Source organism: Rana temporaria, assembly GCF_905171775.1.
Source record: "Rana temporaria chromosome 1 unlocalized genomic scaffold, aRanTem1.1 chr1c, whole genome shotgun sequence".
NCBI classification, from domain to species: domain Eukaryota; kingdom Metazoa; phylum Chordata; class Amphibia; order Anura; family Ranidae; genus Rana; species Rana temporaria.
Window position 1 is genome coordinate 220,257 of NW_024404401.1, and position 20,635 is coordinate 240,891.

Below are 20,635 nucleotides of genomic sequence, written 5' to 3' on the forward strand. Positions count from 1 at the left end.
AGCCAGAGTGTCACCCGGATGAATAGGATTAAGTCTCTGCCACAGACCCTCCCGAAGATTGGAGACAATTGCGGTCCAAAATCCTTCTTGACTGGAGTCAGCACCCGGTTCTCCTTCACATAGCTTTCGGTTAGATCAGCAACTGATAGGCGACCCACGTCCAGCCTCTCAGAACCAAAATGTCCTCCGATGAATAGACAGGCCTCTCCTGAAACACCAGCCTCATGCTCGGTATCCCCCGGACAGGTTCCTCATCAGTCAGCTTCCTCCAATTGGACAGACAGCCCAGGACCACATGACGAAATTGGGACCCAGACGACTCACTGGATCCACAATCTAGGTGAATGCGCTCCGACCAACGTGGGCCCGGAGCCAGGAACACTGCGACACACACACACACACCCCGGCCAGGAGGGCCACACACACGGGGGTGGTGGGACGACTGCCCAGCTTAAGGGTGGGAACACAGCGACCCTGAACCAATGGCGTCTGCCCTTTAAATTCCCCTTCCCAGCATGCACAGAGAGGTGGCCAACACTCCTGATAGGCCGCTGGGAGGAAATATTCAACTGCACTTGACCCTACTGCTGCCACCTGTCGGCCTGGGGTGGGAACACTCCCCAGACAACAACAGTATGCACAAACAGTACAGCCAAAACTGGGGCAGAGGCCCGAAAATGTAACCAAATAACAGGCTCAGAGCCAACTACCTCTCTGAACTCCCCCTCAATTTACCATAGAACCGGCTCTGAAAGAACCTGTCCCCGGGGAGGTGTCACACCTGAGACGATAGGCGCAGTGGGCGTGGCCAGGGTGTAAATGTTGGGTTGCCATTTGTAGAAGGTGGTGGGAGATCCCGGAATTCCGGGAGAAGACATAACATTACATTATGTTCCTCTACGATTAGAAAAGGTCGATGTTGTTGCCGGATGTTTACGTGAAAGATTTTGATGATCTCCAGATGCCGCGGCGGTGAGCAATGCAGACGCCGCGCTGTAAATCAGGTATGAAAAGGGCAGCGTGGGTGAGAATACGCCATCCCTCTACGTATTCACCAATGTGGCAAAAGACGCGGCGTCAGCGAGACCCACCTGAGTCAGGTGATCCGGGGGGGAAAGTGTTAATGAGAGATAAGAATATCAGAAATGATTGGCCAGAGATCTCCGACCTCCTCCCTGGCAACCATGTAAGAGACGATTTCCAGATGTGCAGAGACAGACGAAAGAAGACCGCGCCAGAGATACACCGCTCCGAGAGGGGGCTACAAGACACCGCAGAGACAGGTGAGAGACTGCTCCGAGAGGGGGGCTACGAGACATTACAGAGACAGGTGAGAGACTTCTCCGAGAGGGGGGCTACCATACACCACAGAGACAGGTGAGAGACTGCTCCGAGAGGGGGCTACAAGACACCGCAGAGACAGGTGAGAGACTGCTCCAAGAGGGGGGCTACGAGACATTACAGAGACAGGTGAGAGACTTCTCCGAGAGGGGGGCTACCATACACCACAGAGACAGGTGAGAGACTGCTCCGAGAGGGGGGCTACGAGACATCACAGAGACAGGTGAGAGACTGCTCCAAGAGGGGGGCTATGAGACACCACAGAGACAGGTGAGAGACTGCTCCGAGAGGGGGCTATGAGACAGGTGAGAGACTTCTCCGAGAGGGGAGCTACCCTACACCACAGAGACAGGTGAGAGACTGCTCCGAGAGGGGGCTACAAGACACCGCAGAGACAGGTGAGAGACTGCTCCAAGAGGGGGGCTACGAGACATCACAGAGACAGGTGAGAGACTGCTCCAAGAAGGGGGCTATGAGACACCACAGAGACAAGTGAGAGACTGCTCCGAGAGGGGGCTATGAGACATGTGAGAGACTTCTCCGAGAGGGGGGCTACCATACACCACAGTTACAGATGAGAGACTGATCCGAGAGGGGGCTTCGAGACACCACATAGAAGGGTGAGAGACTTCTCTGAGAGTGGGGCTATGGGACACCACAGAAACCGGTGAGAGACTGCTCAGAGAGGGGGGCTACCAGACATCACAGAGACAGATGAGAGACTGCTCCAAGAGGGGGCTTCGAGACACCACAGAAACCGGTGAGAGACTGCTCAGAGAGGGGGGCTACCAGACATCACAGAGACATATGAGAGACTGCTCTGAGAGGGGGGCTATGAGACACCAGAGACAGGTGAGAGACTGCTCAGAAAGGGGAGCTACCAGACATCACAGAGACAGATGAGAGACTGCTCCAAGAGGGGGGCTTCGAGACACCACAGAGACAGATAAGAAACTGCTCAGAGAGGGGGGCTACCAGACATCACAGAGACAGATGAGAGACTGCTCTGAGAGGGGGGCTATGAGACACCAGAGACAGGTGAGAGACTGTTCCAAGAGGGGGGCTACCAGACATCACAGAGACAGGTGAGAGACTGCTCTGAGAGGAGGGCTATGAGACACCAGAGAGACCTGTGAGAGACTGCTATGAGAGGGGGCTATGAGACACTGCAGAGACAGATGAGAGACTTCTCTAAGAGGGGGGCTATGAGACACCACAGAGACAGATGAGAGACTGCTCCGAGAGGGGGCTACGAGACAGCACAGAGACAGGTAAGAGACTGCTCCAAGACAGGGTTAATTAAAACCACAGAGACAGGTGAGAGACTGCTCCAAGAGGGTGTCTACGAGACACCACAGAAACAGGTGATAGGGTTGGGTAATGTTATTTCTCTAAATGTTTGTCATGTTTTCCTCTCTTAGATCTGCTACGAAGAGAAACTGAACAAGAGACGGTGAGAATCTACTCAATAGAAATGTCTGTCTATCTCTCTATAGATTTTATATATAATCATTGTATGACATTGTACAGGCCATGACCTCCATGTGCTCCATGGCCAAAAATCATTGATCTGACCATGACCTCCATGTGCTCCATTGCCAATAATCATTGATCTGACCATGACCTCCATGTGCTCCATGGCCAATAATCATTGATCTGACCATGACCTCCATGTGATCCATAGCCAATAATCATTGTACAGGCCATGACCTCCATGTGCTCCATGGCCAAAAATCATTGATCTGACCATGACCTCCATGTGATCCATGGCCAATAATCATTGTACAAGCCATGACCTCCATGTGATCCATGGCCAATAATCATTGATCTGACCATGACCTCCATGTGCTCCATGGCCAATAATCATTGTACAAGCCATGACCTCCATGTGATCCATGGCCAATAATCATTGTACAAGCCATGACCTCCATGTGATCCATAGCCAATAATCATTGTACAAGCCATGACCTCCATGTGATCCATAGCCAATAATCATTGTACAAGCCATGACCTCCATGTGATCCATAGCCAATAATCATTGTACAAGCCATGACCTCCATGTGATCCATGGCCAATAATCATTGTACAAGCCATGACCTCCATGTGATCCATAGCCAATAATCATTGTACAAGCCATGACCTCCATGTGATCCATGGCCAATAATCATTGTACAAGCCATGACCTCCATGTGATCCATAGCCAATAATCATTGTACAAGCCATGACCTCCATGTGATCCATAGCCAATAATCATTGTACAGGCCATGACCTCCATGTGATCCATGGCCAATAATCATTGTACAAGCCATGACCTCCATGTGCTCCATGGCCAAAAATCATTGATCTGACCATGACCTCCATGTGCTCCATGGGCAATAATCATTGTACAAGCCATGACCTCCATGTAATCCATGGCCAATCCACATTGTGCAAGCCATGACCTCCATGTGGGCCATGATTAGGCACTAGTCCAGTGCGAAACGCGTCGGCTGTTCCCCTGTTCCTTTGCTGTAACCTTGTGAAGTGATGTACTTGCTGTTCGTTTGAATAAAAGACAACCTTTTTGGTCATCGGAGTGCGGCTATCCATTTCCTTTCTTCGTATCCTATGCATGGTCAGTGCATTGCCAGCACCCACGGTATCCTGAGTCAGTCCATTCCTACATAGTGACCTACCTGGAGCGGTGATCCTTTTACCTCCATGTGGTCCATGGCCAAAAATCATTGAACTGGCCATGACCTCCATGTGATCCATGGCCAATCCACATTGTGCAAGCCATGGCCTCCATGTGCGCCATGCACAGTCACCACTCTATAAGCCATGACCTTCCCCATTGTGGTTTATTTATACCATACACTGCGCTATCACTAAGCCATCTAGGAAACAATTAGCAATGATGTGAATACAGGAAATGGGCATCTATTTATTACTATTTGTCATATCCATCCATCTTCATCCACCTCTTGTGGCCCCTCGCAGGCCCCATGTAATTTGAGGTCCACATCCTGTATGTATGAAGCTTTCCCTGTCTTCCAGAACCTGGAAACGAAGCCCGCCCAAGGGCAGAACAAGAGAACAATTCAGAAGAAAAAGCTGTAATTTACCAACATAGAACTTTTCTGACGAAGCCCCACCAGAGAACAGACTGAAAACTCCACCCACAAAGAACTGGAGCCCGGCCTCTGAGGAGCAGAATTGGAATGGCAGCCCCAAGGACTTTCCTGATCCTCCTTGTCACGGAGCTGACACTCATCTCCTCAGAAAGGCTTTTCCACGCCCGGGATCGCTCCGATATCCAGACAAGGCTGAGGGACAAAGCCGACTCCATCCTTACAAGAGAATATGCTCAGGTATCCGTCTATCCGTAACTCTATATGTAGGTGTGAAAGCCCAACTGGTAAACCCTTCCCGCACAGGGGGCACAAAGCACTTACAGTGTGGCATGACCGTACAGTTACCAATTAACAATGGCGGCTGGTGCTCAAAATTCTTTGGGGGCGCAAACAAACTAAAAAAAAAAAAACCCCATCAATTGCAGCCTTTACTATGCCCATTAATTGTCGCCACTGTGCCATCAAATGCAGTGACTGTGCCCATAAATTTTTTCCACTGTGCCATTAAATACAGCCAGTTTCCCCATCAAATACAGCCAGTTTCCCCCTCAAATACAGCCAGTTTTCCCCCTCAAATACAACCAGTTTCCCACTCAAATACAGCCAGTTTCCCCCCCCAAATGCAGCCAGTTTCCCCCTCAAATACAACCAGTTTCCCACTCAAATACAGCCAGTTTCCCCCTCAAATACAGCCAGTTTTCCCCCTCAAATACAGCCAGTTTCCCCCTCAAATACAGACAGTTTCCCCCTCAAATACAGACAGTTTTCCCCTCAAATACAGCCAGTTTCCCCTCAAATACAGCCAGTTATCCCCCGCAAATACAGCCAGTTTGCCCCCTCAAATACAGCCAGGTTTCCTCATCAAATACAGCCAGTTTCCCCTCAAATACAGCCAGTTATCCCCCTCAAATACGGCCAGTTTTCCCCCTCAAATGATACCAGTTTCCCCCCTCAAATACAGCCAATTTCCCCCTCAAATACAGCCAGTTTCCCCCTCAAATACGGACAGTTTTCCCCCTCAAATACAGCCAGTTTCCCCCTCAAATACAGCCAGTTTTCACCCTCAAATACAGCCAGTTTTCCCCTTCAAATGCAGCCAGTTTCCCCTCAAATACAGACAGTTTTCCCCCTCAAATACAGCCAGTTTCCCCCTCAAATACAGCCAGTTTTCACCCTCAAATACAGCCAGTTTTCCCCTTCAAATGCAGCCAGTTTCCTCTCAAATACAGACAATTTCCCCCTCAAATACAGACAGTTTTCCCCTTCAAATACAGCCAGTTTCCAACTCAAATACAGGCAATTTCCCCCTCAAATACAGCCAATTTTCCCCCTCAAATACAGCCAGTTTTCCCCTCAAATACAGACAGTTACCCCCTCAAATAAGGCCAGTTTCCCCATCAAATACAGCCAGTTACCCCCTCAAATTCAGCCAGTTTCCCCCCTCAAATACAGTTTCCCCCTCAAATGCAGACAGTTTCCCCCTCAAATACAGTTTCCCCCTCAAATACAGACAGTTTTCCCCTCAAATACAGCCAGTTTCCCCTCAAATACAGCCAGTTATCCCCCGCAAATACAGCCAGTTTGCCCCCTCAAATACAGCCAGTTTTCCCCCTCAAATACAGCCAGTTTCCCCCCTCAAATACAGCCAGTTTCCCCCCCAAATACAGCCAGTTTTCCCCCAAATACAGCCAGTTTTCCCCCTCAAATACAACCAGTTTCCCCATCAAATACAGCCAGTTTCCCCCCGCAAATACAGCCAGTTTCCCCCCAAATACAGCCAGTTTGCCCCCTCAAATACAGCCAGTTTCCCCCCCAAATACAGCCAGTTTTCCCCCTCAAATACAGCCAGTTATCCCCCGCAAATACAGCCAGTTTGCCCCCTCAAATACAGCCAGTTTCCCCATCAAATGTAGACAGTTTTCCCCCAAATACAGCCAGTTTTCCCCTCAAATACAGCCAGTTTTCCCCCTCAAATACAGCCAGTTTCCCCCTCAAATACAGCCAGTTTTCCCCCTCAAATACAGACAGTTTCCCCCCTCAGATACAGACAGTTTCCCCATCAAATGCAGACAGTTTTCCCCCAAATACAGCCAGTTTTCCCCTCAAATACAGCCAGTTTTCCCCTCAAATACAACCAGTTTCCCACTCAAATACAGCCAGTTTCCCCCTCAAATACAGCCAGTTTTCCCCTCAAATACAACCAGTTTCCCACTCAAATACAGCCAGTTTCCCCCTCAAATACAGCCAGTTTCCCCCTCAAATACAACCAGTTTCCCCCTCAAATACAACCAGTTACACCCTCAAATACAGCCAGTTACCCTATCAAATACTCAAATACAGGCAGTTGCCCCCTCAAATACAGACAGTTTTCCCCTCAAATACAGCCAGTTTTCCCCCTCAAATACAGCCAGTTTTCCCCTCAAATGCAGCCAGTTTCCAACTCAAATACAGCCAGTTTCCCCCTCAAATACAGCCAATTTTCCCCCTCAAATACAGCCAGTTTTCCCCTCAAATACAGACAGTTACCCCCTCAAATACAGCCAGTTTCCCCATCAAATACAGCCAGTTACCCCCTCAAATTCAGCCAGTTTCCCCTCAAATGTTACCAGTTCCCCCCCTCAAATGCAGACAGTTTCCCCCTCAAATACAGCCAGTTTCCCCTCAAATACAGCCAGTTATCCCCCGCAAATACAGACAGTTTCCCCTCAAATACAGCCAGTTTCCCCTCAAATACAGCCAGTTTCCCCCTCAAATACAGACAGTTTCCCCCTCAAATACAGCCAGTTTCCCCTCAAATACAGCCAGTTATCCCCCGCAAATACAGCCAGTTTGCCCCCTCAAATACAGCCAGTTTTCCCCCTCAAATACAGCCAGTTTCCCCCCTCAAATACAGCCAGTTTCCCCCCCAAATACAGCCAGTTTTCCCCCAAATACAGCCAGTTTTCCCCCTCAAATACAACCAGTTTCCCCATCAAATACAGCCAGTTTCCCCCTCAAATACAGCCAGTTTCCCCCCCAAATACAGCCAGTTTCCCCCCCAAATACAGCCAGTTTTCCCCCTCAAATACAGCCAGTTTCCCCCCGCAAATACAGCCAGTTTGCCCCCTCAAATACAGCCAGTTTTCCCCCAAATACAGCCAGTTTTCCCCTCAAATACAGCCAGTTTTCCCCCTCAAATACAGCCAGTTTCCCCCTCAAATACAGCCAGTTTTCCCCCTCAAATACAGACAGTTTCCCCCCTCAAATACAGCCAGTTTCCCCATCAAATGCAGACAGTTTTCCCCCAAATACAGCCAGTTTTCCCCTCAAATACAGCCAGTTTTCCCCCTCAAATACAGCCAGTTTCCCCCTCAAATACAGCCAGTTTTCCCCCTCAAATACAGACAGTTTCCCCCCTCAAATACAGCCAGTTTCCCCATCAAATACAGACAGTTTTACCCTCAAATACAGCCAGTTTTCCCCCTCAAATACAGCCAGTTTCCCCCTCAAATACAGCCAGTTTTCCCCTCAAATACAGCCAGTTTTCCCCTCAAATACAGACAGTTTTCCCCCTCAAATACAGACAGTTTCCCCCCTCAAATACAGCCAGTTTCCCCATCAAATGCAGACAGTTTTCCCCCAAATACAGCCAGTTTTCCCCTCAAATACAGCCAGTTTTCCCCCTCAAATACAGCCAGTTTCCCCCTCAAATACAGCCAGTTTTCCCCCTCAAATACAGACAGTTTCCCCCCTCAAATACAGCCAGTTTCCCCATCAAATACAGACAGTTTTACCCTCAAATACAGCCAGTTTTCCCCCTCAAATACAGCCAGTTTTCCCCTCAAATACAGCCAGTTTTCCCCTCAAATACAGCCAGTTTTCCCCTCAAATACAGACAGTTTTCCCCCTCAAATACAGCCAGTTTTCCCCTCAAATACAGACAGTTTCCCCCCTCAAATACAGCCAGTTTCCCCCTCAAATACAGCCAGTTTCCCCCTCAAATACAGCCAGTTTCCCCCTCAAATACAGCCAGTTTTCCCCCTCAAATACAGCCAGTTTTCCCAATTAAATGCATCCAGTTTCCCCCTCAAATACAGCCAGTTTCCCCCCTCAAATACAGCCAATTTCCCCCCTCAAATACAGCCAATTTCCCCCTCAAATACAGCCAGTTTCCCCTCAAATACAGCCAGTTTCCCTCTCAAATACAGCCAGTTTTCCCCCTCAAATACAGCCAGTTCCCCCCTCCAAATACAGCCAGTTTTCCCCCTCAAATACAGACAGTTTCCCCCTCAAATGATACCAGTTTCCCCCTCAAATACAGCCAGTTTTCCCCTCAAATACAGCCAGTTTTCCCCTCAAATACAGCCAGTTTCCCCTCAAATACAGCCAGTTTCCCCTCAAATACAGCCAATTTCCCCCTCAAATACAGCCAGTTTTCCCCCTCAAATACAACCAGTTCCCCCCTCCAAATACAGCCAGTTTTCCCCCTCAAATACAGACAGTTTCCCCCTCAAATACAGACAGTTTTCCCCTCAAATACAGCCAGTTTCCCCCTCAAATACAGACAGTTTCCCCCTCAAATACAGCCAGTTTCCCCCTCAAATACAGACAGTTTCCCCCCTCAAATACAGCCAATTTTCCCCCTCAAATACAGCCAGTTTTCCCCTCAAATACAGACAGTTACCCCCTCAAATACAGCCAGTTTCCCCATCAAATACAGCCAGTTACCCCCTCAAATTCAGCCAGTTTCCCCTCAAATGTTACCAGTTCCCCCCCTCAAATGCAGACAGTTTCCCCCTCAAATACAGCCAGTTTCCCCCTCAAATACAGACAGTTTCCCCCTCAAATACAGCCAGTTTCCCCTCAAATACAGCCAGTTATCCCCCGCAAATACAGCCAGTTTGCCCCCTCAAATACAGCCAGTTTTCCCCCTCAAATACAGCCAGTTTCCCCCCCTCAAATACAGCCAGTTTCCCCCCCAAATACAGCCAGTTTTCCCCCAAATACAGCCAGTTTTCCCCCTCAAATACAACCAGTTTCCCCATCAAATACAGCCAGTTTCCCCCCGCAAATACAGCCAGTTTGCCCCCTCAAATACAGCCAGTTTCCCCCCCAAATACAGCCAGTTTCCCCCCCAAATACAGCCAGTTTTCCCCCTCAAATACAGCCAGTTTCCCCCGCAAATACAGCCAGTTTGCCCCCTCAAATACAGCCAGTTTTCCCCCAAATACAGCCAGTTTTCCCCTCAAATACAGCCAGTTTTCCCCCTCAAATACAGCCAGTTTCCCCCTCAAATACAGCCAGTTTTCCCCCTCAAATACAGACAGTTTCCCCCCTCAAATACAGCCAGTTTCCCCATCAAATGCAGACAGTTTTCCCCCAAATACAGCCAGTTTTCCCCTCAAATACAGCCAGTTTTCCCCCTCAAATACAGCCAGTTTCCCCCTCAAATACAGCCAGTTTTCCCCCTCAAATACAGACAGTTTTCCCCCTCAAATACAGCCAGTTTCCCCATCAAATACAGACAGTTTTACCCTCAAATACAGCCAGTTTTCCCCCCTCAAATACAGCCAGTTTCCCCCTCAAATACAGCCAGTTTTCCCCTCAAATACAGCCAGTTTTCCCCTCAAATACAGCCAGTTTTCCCCTCAAATACAGACAGTTTTCCCCCTCAAATACAGCCAGTTTTCCCCTCAAATACAGACAGTTTCCCCCCTCAAATACAGCCAGTTTCCCCATCAAATACAGCCAGTTTCCCCCTCAAATACAGCCAGTTTCCCCCTCAAATACAGCCAGTTTTCCCCCTCAAATACAGCCAGTTTCCCCCTCAAATACAGCCAGTTTCCCCCTCAAATACAGCCAGTTTTCCCAATTAAATGCATCCAGTTTCCCCCTCAAATACAGCCAGTTTCCCCCCTCAAATACAGCCAATTTCCCCCCTCAAATACAGCCAATTTCCCCCTCAAATACAGCCAGTTTCCCCTCAAATACAGCCAGTTTCCCTCTCAAATACAGCCAGTTTTCCCCCTCAAATACAGCCAGTTCCCCCCTCCAAATACAGCCAGTTTTCCCCCTCAAATACAGACAGTTTCCCCCTCAAATGATACCAGTTTCCCCCTCAAATACAGCCAGTTTTCCCCTCAAATACAGCCAGTTTTCCCCTCAAATACAGCCAGTTTCCCCTCAAATACAGCCAGTTTCCCCCTCAAATACAGACAGTTTCCCCCTCAAATACAGCCAGTTTCCCCTCAAATACAGCCAGTTTTCCCCCTCAAATACAGCCAGTTTCCCCCCTCAAATACAGCCAGTTTCCCCCCCAAATACAGCCAGTTTTCCCCCAAATACAGCCAGTTTTCCCCCTCAAATACAACCAGTTTCCCCATCAAATACAGCCAGTTTCCCCCCGCAAATACAGCCAGTTTGCCCCCTCAAATACAGCCAGTTTCCCCCCCAAATACAGCCAGTTTCCCCCCCAAATACAGCCAGTTTTCCCCCTCAAATACAGCCAGTTTGCCCCCTCAAATACAGCCAGTTTGCCCCCTCAAATACAGCCAGTTTTCCCCCAAATACAGCCAGTTTTCCCCTCAAATACAGCCAGTTTTCCCCCTCAAATACAGCCAGTTTCCCCCTCAAATACAGCCAGTTTTCCCCCTCAAATACAGACAGTTTCCCCCCTCAAATACAGCCAGTTTCCCCATCAAATGCAGACAGTTTTCCCCCAAATACAGCCAGTTTTCCCCTCAAATACAGCCAGTTTTCCCCCTCAAATACAGCCAGTTTCCCCCTCAAATACAGCCAGTTTCCCCCCTCAAATACAGACAGTTTCCCCCCTCAAATACAGCCAGTTTCCCCATCAAATACAGACAGTTTTACCCTCAAATACAGCCAGTTTTCCCCCTCAAATACAGCCAGTTTCCCCCTCAAATACAGCCAGTTTTCCCCTCAAATACAGCCAGTTTTCCCCTCAAATACAGACAGTTTTCCCCCTCAAATACAGCCAGTTTTCCCCTCAAATACAGACAGTTTCCCCCCTCAAATACAGCCAGTTTCCCCATCAAATACAGCCAGTTTCCCCCTCAAATACAGCCAGTTTCCCCCTCAAATACAGCCAGTTTTCCCCCTCAAATACAGCCAGTTTTCCCAATTAAATGCATCCAGTTTCCCCCTCAAATACAGCCAGTTTCCCCCCTCAAATACAGCCAATTTCCCCCCTCAAATACAGCCAATTTCCCCCTCAAATACAGCCAGTTTCCCCTCAAATACAGCCAGTTTCCCTCTCAAATACAGCCAGTTTTCCCCCTCAAATACAGCCAGTTCCCCCCTCCAAATACAGCCAGTTTTCCCCCTCAAATACAGACAGTTTCCCCCTCAAATGATACCAGTTTCCCCCTCAAATACAGCCAGTTTTCCCCTCAAATACAGCCAGTTTTCCCCTCAAATACAGCCAGTTTCCCCTCAAATACAGCCAGTTTCCCCTCAAATACAGCCAATTTCCCCCTCAAATACAGCCAGTTTTCCCCCTCAAATACAACCAGTTCCCCCCTCCAAATACAGCCAGTTTTCCCCCTCAAATACAGACAGTTTCCCCCTCAAATACAGACAGTTTTCCCCTCAAATACAGCCAGTTTCCCCCTCAAATACAGACAGTTTCCCCCTCAAATACAGCCAGTTTCCCCCTCAAATACAGACAGTTTCCCCCCTCAAATACAGCCAATTTTCCCCCTCAAATACAGCCAGTTTTCCCCTCAAATACAGACAGTTACCCCCTCAAATACAGCCAGTTTCCCCATCAAATACAGCCAGTTACCCCCTCAAATTCAGCCAGTTTCCCCTCAAATGTTACCAGTTCCCCCCCTCAAATGCAGACAGTTTCCCCCTCAAATACAGCCAGTTTCCCCCTCAAATACAGACAGTTTCCCCCTCAAATACAGCCAGTTTCCCCTCAAATACAGCCAGTTATCCCCCGCAAATACAGCCAGTTTGCCCCCTCAAATACAGCCAGTTTTCCCCCTCAAATACAGCCAGTTTCCCCCCTCAAATACAGCCAGTTTCCCCCCCAAATACAGCCAGTTTTCCCCCAAATACAGCCAGTTTTCCCCCTCAAATACAACCAGTTTCCCCATCAAATACAGCCAGTTTCCCCCCGCAAATACAGCCAGTTTGCCCCCTCAAATACAGCCAGTTTCCCCCCCAAATACAGCCAGTTTCCCCCCCAAATACAGCCAGTTTTCCCCCTCAAATACAGCCAGTTTGCCCCCTCAAATACAGCCAGTTTTCCCCCAAATACAGCCAGTTTTCCCCTCAAATACAGCCAGTTTTCCCCCTCAAATACAGCCAGTTTCCCCCTCAAATACAGCCAGTTTTCCCCCTCAAATACAGACAGTTTCCCCCCTCAAATACAGCCAGTTTCCCCATCAAATGCAGACAGTTTTCCCCCAAATACAGCCAGTTTTCCCCTCAAATACAGCCAGTTTTCCCCCTCAAATACAGCCAGTTTCCCCCTCAAATACAGCCAGTTTTCCCCCTCAAATACAGACAGTTTCCCCCTCAAATACAGCCAGTTTCCCCATCAAATACAGACAGTTTTACCCTCAAATACAGCCAGTTTTCCCCCTCAAATACAGCCAGTTTTCCCCTCAAATACAGCCAGTTTTCCCCTCAAATACAGCCAGTTTTCCCCTCAAATACAGACAGTTTTCCCCCTCAAATACAGCCAGTTTTCCCCTCAAATACAGACAGTTTCCCCCCTCAAATACAGCCAGTTTCCCCATCAAATACAGCCAGTTTCCCCCTCAAATACAGCCAGTTTCCCCCTCAAATACAGCCAGTTTTCCCCCTCAAATACAGCCAGTTTCCCCCTCAAATACAGCCAGTTTCCCCCTCAAATACAGCCAGTTTTCCCAATTAAATGCATCCAGTTTCCCCCTCAAATACAGCCAGTTTCCCCCCTCAAATACAGCCAATTTCCCCCCTCAAATACAGCCAATTTACCCCTCAAATACAGCCAGTTTCCCCTCAAATACAGCCAGTTTCCCTCTCAAATACAGCCAGTTTTCCCCCTCAAATACAGCCAGTTCCCCCCTCCAAATACAGCCAGTTTTCCCCCTCAAATACAGACAGTTTCCCCCTCAAATGATACCAGTTTCCCCCTCAAATACAGCCAGTTTTCCCCTCAAATACAGCCAGTTTTCCCCTCAAATACAGCCAGTTTCCCCTCAAATACAGCCAGTTTCCCCTCAAATACAGCCAATTTCCCCCTCAAATACAGCCAGTTTTCCCCCTCAAATACAACCAGTTCCCCCCTCCAAATACAGCCAGTTTTCCCCCTCAAATACAGACAGTTTCCCCCTCAAATACAGACAGTTTTCCCCCTCAAATACAGCCAGTTTCCCCCTCAAATACAGACAGTTTCCCCCTCAAATACAGCCAGTTTCCCCCTCAAATACAGACAGTTTCCCCCCTCAAATACAGCCAATTTCCCCCTCAAATACAGCCAGTTTCCCCCTCAAATACAGACAGTTTTCCCCCTCAAATACAGCCAGTTTGCCCCATGAAATGCATCCAGTTTCCCCCTCAAATACAGCCAGTTTCCCCATCAAATACAGCCAGTTTCCCCCTCAAATACAGACAGTTTTCCCCCTCAAATACAGCCAGTTTGCCCCATGAAATGCATCCAGTTTCCCCCTCAAATACAGCCAGTTTTCCCCCTCAAATACAGACAGTTTCCCCCCTCAAATACAGCCAGTTTCCCCATCAAATACAGACAGTTTTACCCTCAAATACAGCCAGTTTTCCCCCTCAAATACAGCCAGTTTCCCCCTCAAATACAGCCAGTTTTCCCCTCAAATACAGCCAGTTTTCCCCTCAAATACAGACAGTTTTCCCCCTCAAATACAGCCAGTTTTCCCCTCAAATACAGACAGTTTCCCCCCTCAAATACAGCCAGTTTCCCCATCAAATACAGACAGTTTTACCCTCAAATACAGCCAGTTTTCCCCCTCAAATACAGCCAGTTTCCCCCTCAAATACAGCCAGTTTTCCCCTCAAATACAGCCAGTTTCCCCCTCAAATACAGCCAGTTTTCCCCCTCAAATACAGCCAGTTTTCCCCCTCAAATACAGCCAGTTTTCCCAATTAAATGCATCCAGTTTCCCCCTCAAATACAGCCAGTTTCCCCCCTCAAATACAGCCAATTTCCCCCCTCAAATACAGCCAATTTCCCTCCTCAAATACAGCCAGTTTCCCCTCAAATACAGCCAGTTTCCCCCTCAAATACAGCCAGTTTTCCCCCTCAAATACAGCCAGTTCCCCCCCCCAAATACAGCCAGTTTTCCCCCTCAAATACAGACAGTTTCCCCCTCAAATGATACCAGTTTCCCCCCTCAAATACAGCCAGTTTTCCCCTCAAATACAGCCAGTTTTCCCCTCAAATACAGCCAGTTTCCCCTCAAATACAGCCAGTTTCCCCTCAAATACAGCCAATTTCCCCCTCAAATACAGCCAGTTTTCCCCCTCAAATACAGCCAGTTCCCCCCTCCAAATACAGCAAGTTTTCCCCCTCAAATACAGACAGTTTCCCCCTCAAATACAGACAGTTTTCCCCTCAAATACAGCCAGTTTCCCCCTCAAATACAGACAGTTTCCCCCTCAAATACAGCCAGTTTTCCCCTCAAATACAGCCAATTTCCCCCCTCAAATACAGCCAGTTTCCCCATCAAATACAGCCAGTTACGCCCTCAAATTCAGCCAGTTTCCCCCCTCAAATACAGCCAGTTTGCCCCCTCAAATGTTACCAGTTCCCCCCCTCAAATGCAGACAGTTTCCCCCTCAAATACAGCCAGTTTCCCCCTCAAATACAGACAGTTTCCCCCTCAAATGCAGACAGTTTTCCCCTCAAATACGAACAGTTTTCCCCCTCAAATACAGCCAGTTTTCCCCTCAAATACAGCCAGTTTCCCCCTCAAATACAGCCAGTTTCCCCCTCAAATGCAGCCAGTTTGCCCTCAAATACAGCCAGTTTCCCCCTCAAATACAGCCAGTTTCCCCCTCAAATACAGCCAGTTTTCCCCTCAAATACAGACAGTTTCCCCCCTCAAATGATGCCAATTTCCCCTCAAATACAGACAGTTTCCCCCCTCAAATACAGCCAATTTGCCCCCTCAAATACAGCCAGTTTCCCCCTCAAATACAGCCAATTTCCCTCCTCAAATACAGCCAGTTTCCCCTCAAATACAGCCAGTTTCCCCCTCAAATACAGCCAGTTTTCCCCCTCAAATACAGCCAGTTCCCCCCTCCAAATACAGCCAGTTTTCCCCCTCAAATACAGACAGTTTCCCCCTCAAATGATACCAGTTTCCCCCCTCAAATACAGCCAGTTTTCCCCTCAAATACAGCCAGTTTTCCCCTCAAATACAGCCAGTTTCCCCTCAAATACAGCCAGTTTCCCCTCAAATACAGCCAATTTCCCCCTCAAATACAGCCAGTTTTCCCCCTCAAATACAGCCAGTTCCCCCCTCCAAATACAGCAAGTTTTCCCCCTCAAATACAGACAGTTTCCCCCTCAAATACAGACAGTTTTCCCCTCAAATACAGCCAGTTTCCCCCTCAAATACAGACAGTTTCCCCCTCAAATACAGCCAGTTTCCCCCTCAAATACAGACAGTTTCCCCCCTCAAATACAGCCAGTTTTCCCCTCAAATACAGCCAATTTCCCCCCTCAAATACAGCCAGTTTCCCCATCAAATACAGCCAGTTACGCCCTCAAATTCAGCCAGTTTCCCCCCTCAAATACAGCCAGTTTGCCCCCTCAAATGTTACCAGTTCCCCCCCTCAAATGCAGACAGTTTCCCCCTCAAATACAGCCAGTTTCCCCCTCAAATACAGACAGTTTCCCCCTCAAATGCAGACAGTTTTCCCCTCAAATACGAACAGTTTTCCCCCTCAAATACAGCCAGTTTTCCCCTCAAATACAGCCAGTTTCCCCCTCAAATACAGCCAGTTTCCCCCTCAAATGCAGCCAGTTTGCCCTCAAATACAGCCAGTTTCCCCCTCAAATACAGCCAGTTTCCCCCTCAAATACAGCCAGTTTTCCCCTCAAATACAGACAGTTTCCCCCCTCAAATGATGCCAATTTCCCCCTCAAATACAGACAGTTTCCCCCCCTCAAATACAGCCAATTTGCCCCCTCAAATACAGCCAGTTTCCCCCTCAAATACAGCCAGTTTCCCCCTCAAATACAGACAGTTTTCCCCTCAAATACAGCCAGTTTCTCCTCAAATTCAGCCAGTTTTACCCATCAAATACAGCCAGTTTCCCCCTCAAATACAGCCAGTTTTCCCCTTCAAATACAGCCAGTTTCCCCCTCAAATACAGCCAGTTTTCCCATCAAATACAGCCAGTTTCCCCCTCAAATACAGCCAGTTTTCCCCTTCAAATACAGCCAGTTTTCCCATCAAATTCAGCCAGTTTGCCCCCTCAAATACAGCCAGTTTCCACCTCAAATTCAGCCAGTTTTACCCCTCAAATACAGCCAGTTTGCCCCCTCAAATACAGCCAGTTTGCCCCCTCAAATACAGCCAGTTTGCCCCCTCAAATACAGCCAGTTTTACCCATCAAATACAGCCAGTTTCCCCCCTCAAATACAGCCAGTTTCCCCCTCAAATACAGCCAGTTTCCCCTCAAATACAGCCAGTTTCCAACTCAAATACAGCCAGTTTCCCCCTCAAATACAGCCAGTTACGCCCTCAAATTCAGCCAGTTTCCCCCCTCAAATACAGCCAGTTTGCCCCCTCAAATGTTACCAGTTCCCCCCCTCAAATGCAGACAGTTTCCCCCTCAAATACAGCCAGTTTCCCCCTCAAATACAGACAGTTTCCCCCTCAAATGCAGACAGTTTTCCCCTCAAATACGAACAGTTTTCCCCCTCAAATACAGCCAGTTTTCCCCTCAAATACAGCCAGTTTCCCCCTCAAATACAGCCAGTTTCCCCCTCAAATGCAGCCAGTTTGCCCTCAAATACAGCCAGTTTCCCCTCAAATACAGCCAGTTTCCCCCTCAAATACAGCCAGTTTTCCCCTCAAATACAGACAGTTTCCCCCCCTCAAATACAGCCAATTTGCCCCCTCAAATACAGCCAGTTTCCCCCTCAAATACAGCCAGTTTCCCCCTCAAATACAGACAGTTTTCCCCTCAAATACAGCCAGTTTCTCCTCAAATTCAGCCAGTTTTACCCATCAAATACAGCCAGTTTCCCCCTCAAATACAGCCAGTTTTCCCCTTCAAATACAGCCAGTTTCCCCCTCAAATACAGCCAGTTTTCCCATCAAATACAGCCAGTTTCCCCCTCAAATACAGCCAGTTTTCCCCTTCAAATACAGCCAGTTTTCCCATCAAATTCAGCCAGTTTGCCCCCTCAAATACAGCCAGTTTCCACCTCAAATTCAGCCAGTTTTACCCCTCAAATACAGCCAGTTTGCCCCCTCAAATACAGCCAGTTTCCCCCCTCAAATACAGCCAGTTTGCCCCCTCAAATACAGCCAGTTTTACCCATCAAATACAGCCAGTTTCCCCCCTCAAATACAGCCAGTTTCCCCCTCAAATACAGCCAGTTTCCCCTCAAATACAGCCAGTTTCCAACTCAAATACAGCCAGTTTCCCCCTCAAATACAGCCAGTTTTACCCCTCAAATACAGCCAGTTTTCCCATCAAATTCAGCCAGTTTTACCCATTAAATGCAGCCAGTTTCCCCCCCAAATGCAGCCCGCCCCCCCCCCCCCCCTCCCGGCCCGGCACTTACCTTCCTCGGGTCAGCGCCGTCTTCCTCCCCACTCCCTCTGAGTTCTCGATGTCTTCTCTTCTCGCCTGTCGCTACAGCCAATCAGGTGATCGGTAACCAGACCCCGTGCGAACCTGGAGAGGCGGGTCAGTGTTAGGCAGGGGTGTCCAAACTTTTTTCAAAGAGGGCCAGATTTGATGAAGTGAACATGCTCGAGGGCCAACCATTTTGCCTGAAATTCTTTGAACCATTAAAATTGGGTCTAAGTGTGTTGGTCTGAGCGACTAATACACGGCCCAACAAGAATTCTCCCGCCTTTGTGGCTGTGTGTGGTGAAGAGATGAGCGCGGGCGTGTTATTTGGAGATACCGTATTTATCGGCGTATAACACGCACCTTCACTTAAAGAGGTAAGTTTCAGACAAAAAAATTAAAATTTTTTAATCAAGAACTGTGAAGCAAAATAAGGGTCAGTGCCCATGAATGCAGCCTAATCAGTGCCCATGAATGCAGCCTCACCATTGCCATGAATGCAACTTCACAAGTGCCATGAATGCAGCCTCACCATTGCCTTCAGTGCAGCCTGATCGATGCCCATCTGCAGCCTTGGATGGGACAGGAAGGGGGGTGGGAAAGGCGCCAACAGATTGCATACCGGAGAATCTCCTGTTTACATGGCGGCCTCTTTAATACAAAGTCCCGCCTCCTATGATAGACAGAACAGTCATCCAATGGCAGCCCAGGACCCGGGACTTCCTATTACAGACGCCGCAGAGTAAACAGGAGATTCTCCTGTATGTAATCTGACGGCACTCATCCCGCTCCCCTCCTTGTCCCATTCGAGGCAGTGCCGATAAATACAGTATTTATCTTTTGTGGCCCTGGGGGCCACATTAAACCAGAACGCGGGCCGCAATTGGCCCCCGGGCCGGACTTTGGACATGCCTGGTGTTAGGGAAGCGATTCCCTAACACAGCACTGTTTAATCAGGGAACACATAGCAGTGCGCCCGCTGTTTAACCATTTGGAAGCCGATTAGAGCCCACAGGCTCTAATCAGGAAGCCTATTGCTCTAATTAGGCACTTCCAAAACACCCACTGCTGTAATTCAGATGTCCGACGCTCAACAAGGGGCCGGACACCCGAATAGGGGGCGGCAGCGGCGACAATAGATAGATTCATGCAATGCATGAATCTATCTATTGGAAATAGACGGGTGCAGGAGAGAGGGGGTGGCGCTCCTGCGACCTCTATGCACCCACCGCCACTGCCAGTTAGAAGTAGCCCAGTGCTGAATGGCAGAAAATGGCCTGGTCATGAAGGGGGTAAACCTGGAGATGGTTGAATCCAGAAGCTCTGTGCTGTATGGGCTCTTACCTATCTCCTAGGTGGGGCCCTTCCTGGCTGCCATGTTGGGGCCCTGAAGCGTAGCCATGTCTCTGATATAATCACTGCACAATCAGTGTGTTGATTGCCCACAAAGCTCATTGAATAATGCATTGTATGAATGGTGGATAAATCTCCTAGTCCTCTCAGTCACCAGTCTCTCTTCTGACTTCTCTCCATAGAACTATCTCTGGAAGTATGGCTGGATTGAACCCGTCCGCTGGGACTCTATGCCATTCCGTGGAGTCCCAGCAACCTCAGAGGAGAACGTTGCTCCTCCAGATATTTCCACCCTTCTGAGTGAAGGAGAGTCATCTTCCCAGCCAGAGACTCCTCAAGGTCCAGAACCAACGCTAAACCCGAGATTTATTGGAGCACTAAAAAGATTCCAGGAGGCCAAGGGGCTGAGAGTGACGGGGGAGCTGGATGACGCCACTCGGGAGGCCATGAACGCTCCCCGCTGTGGGGTTCCTGACCGCAAGGTCACAGAAGTAGAAAAATTCGATAGTGTCAAAAGACTCAACCGTGACCCGTCAAAGGATGAGGCTGAAGACCCCCATCCAACCACCACAGGGGCCACCATCTCTACAAAGCAACTTACGAGGCAAGTTCCTCCACAGGAAGAAAACAACTTGGACCTTCGACTGTCACAGCACGTCAGGAAAAAGCGGAGCCACCTCTTGAAAGCTGGGAAAAAAAGGGGGGCCTTTTCCAAGCCAACCATTAAGTGGAGGCTTCTGGGTGAAGGCTACAGCGTGTGGCTAACGATCGACCAACAACGTTCCATATTAATGCGAGCGTTCCGAATCTGGAGCGAGGTGGTTCCCCTCAACTTCGAAGAAGACCTCACCTCTCCGGCCCATCTTATCGACATCAAGTTGGGTTTTGGGACTCGTGAGTATTTTTCAGTTATCTCCTATTATTTATAGAGGGGAGAGGCCGAGCGGACTATAGAACAGCTGCCATACTTTTTATAAATACTGAAGGATCCACCTTTTCTGGTTTGGAGATATAGCTGCCATATTGTCCTGGCGACGAGCCAA

The 20,635-nt window shown here is 48.8% G+C and overlaps 1 protein-coding gene across 2 annotated transcripts in view; it reads left to right on the forward strand.

Moving 5' to 3' along the window:
• The first annotated feature begins 1,124 nt into the window (after window positions 1-1,124).
• The window catches only part of LOC120921519 (matrix metalloproteinase-21-like), a 32,840-nt gene continuing 13,329 nt past the window's right edge, over window positions 1,125-20,635 (forward strand). Inside the window, exons 1-4 of one of the 2 annotated variants that reach the window (XM_040334006.1) lie at window positions 1,125-1,283; window positions 2,763-2,794; window positions 4,378-4,691; window positions 19,775-20,486. In XM_040334006.1, coding sequence (XP_040189940.1) covers window positions 4,542-4,691; window positions 19,775-20,486 — 862 coding nt within the window. In that variant the 5' untranslated portion in view covers window positions 1,125-1,283; window positions 2,763-2,794; window positions 4,378-4,541. The remainder of the gene's footprint in view (window positions 1,284-2,762; window positions 2,795-4,377; window positions 4,692-19,774; window positions 20,487-20,635) is intronic. The other variant, XM_040334005.1, reaches the window with a different exon arrangement.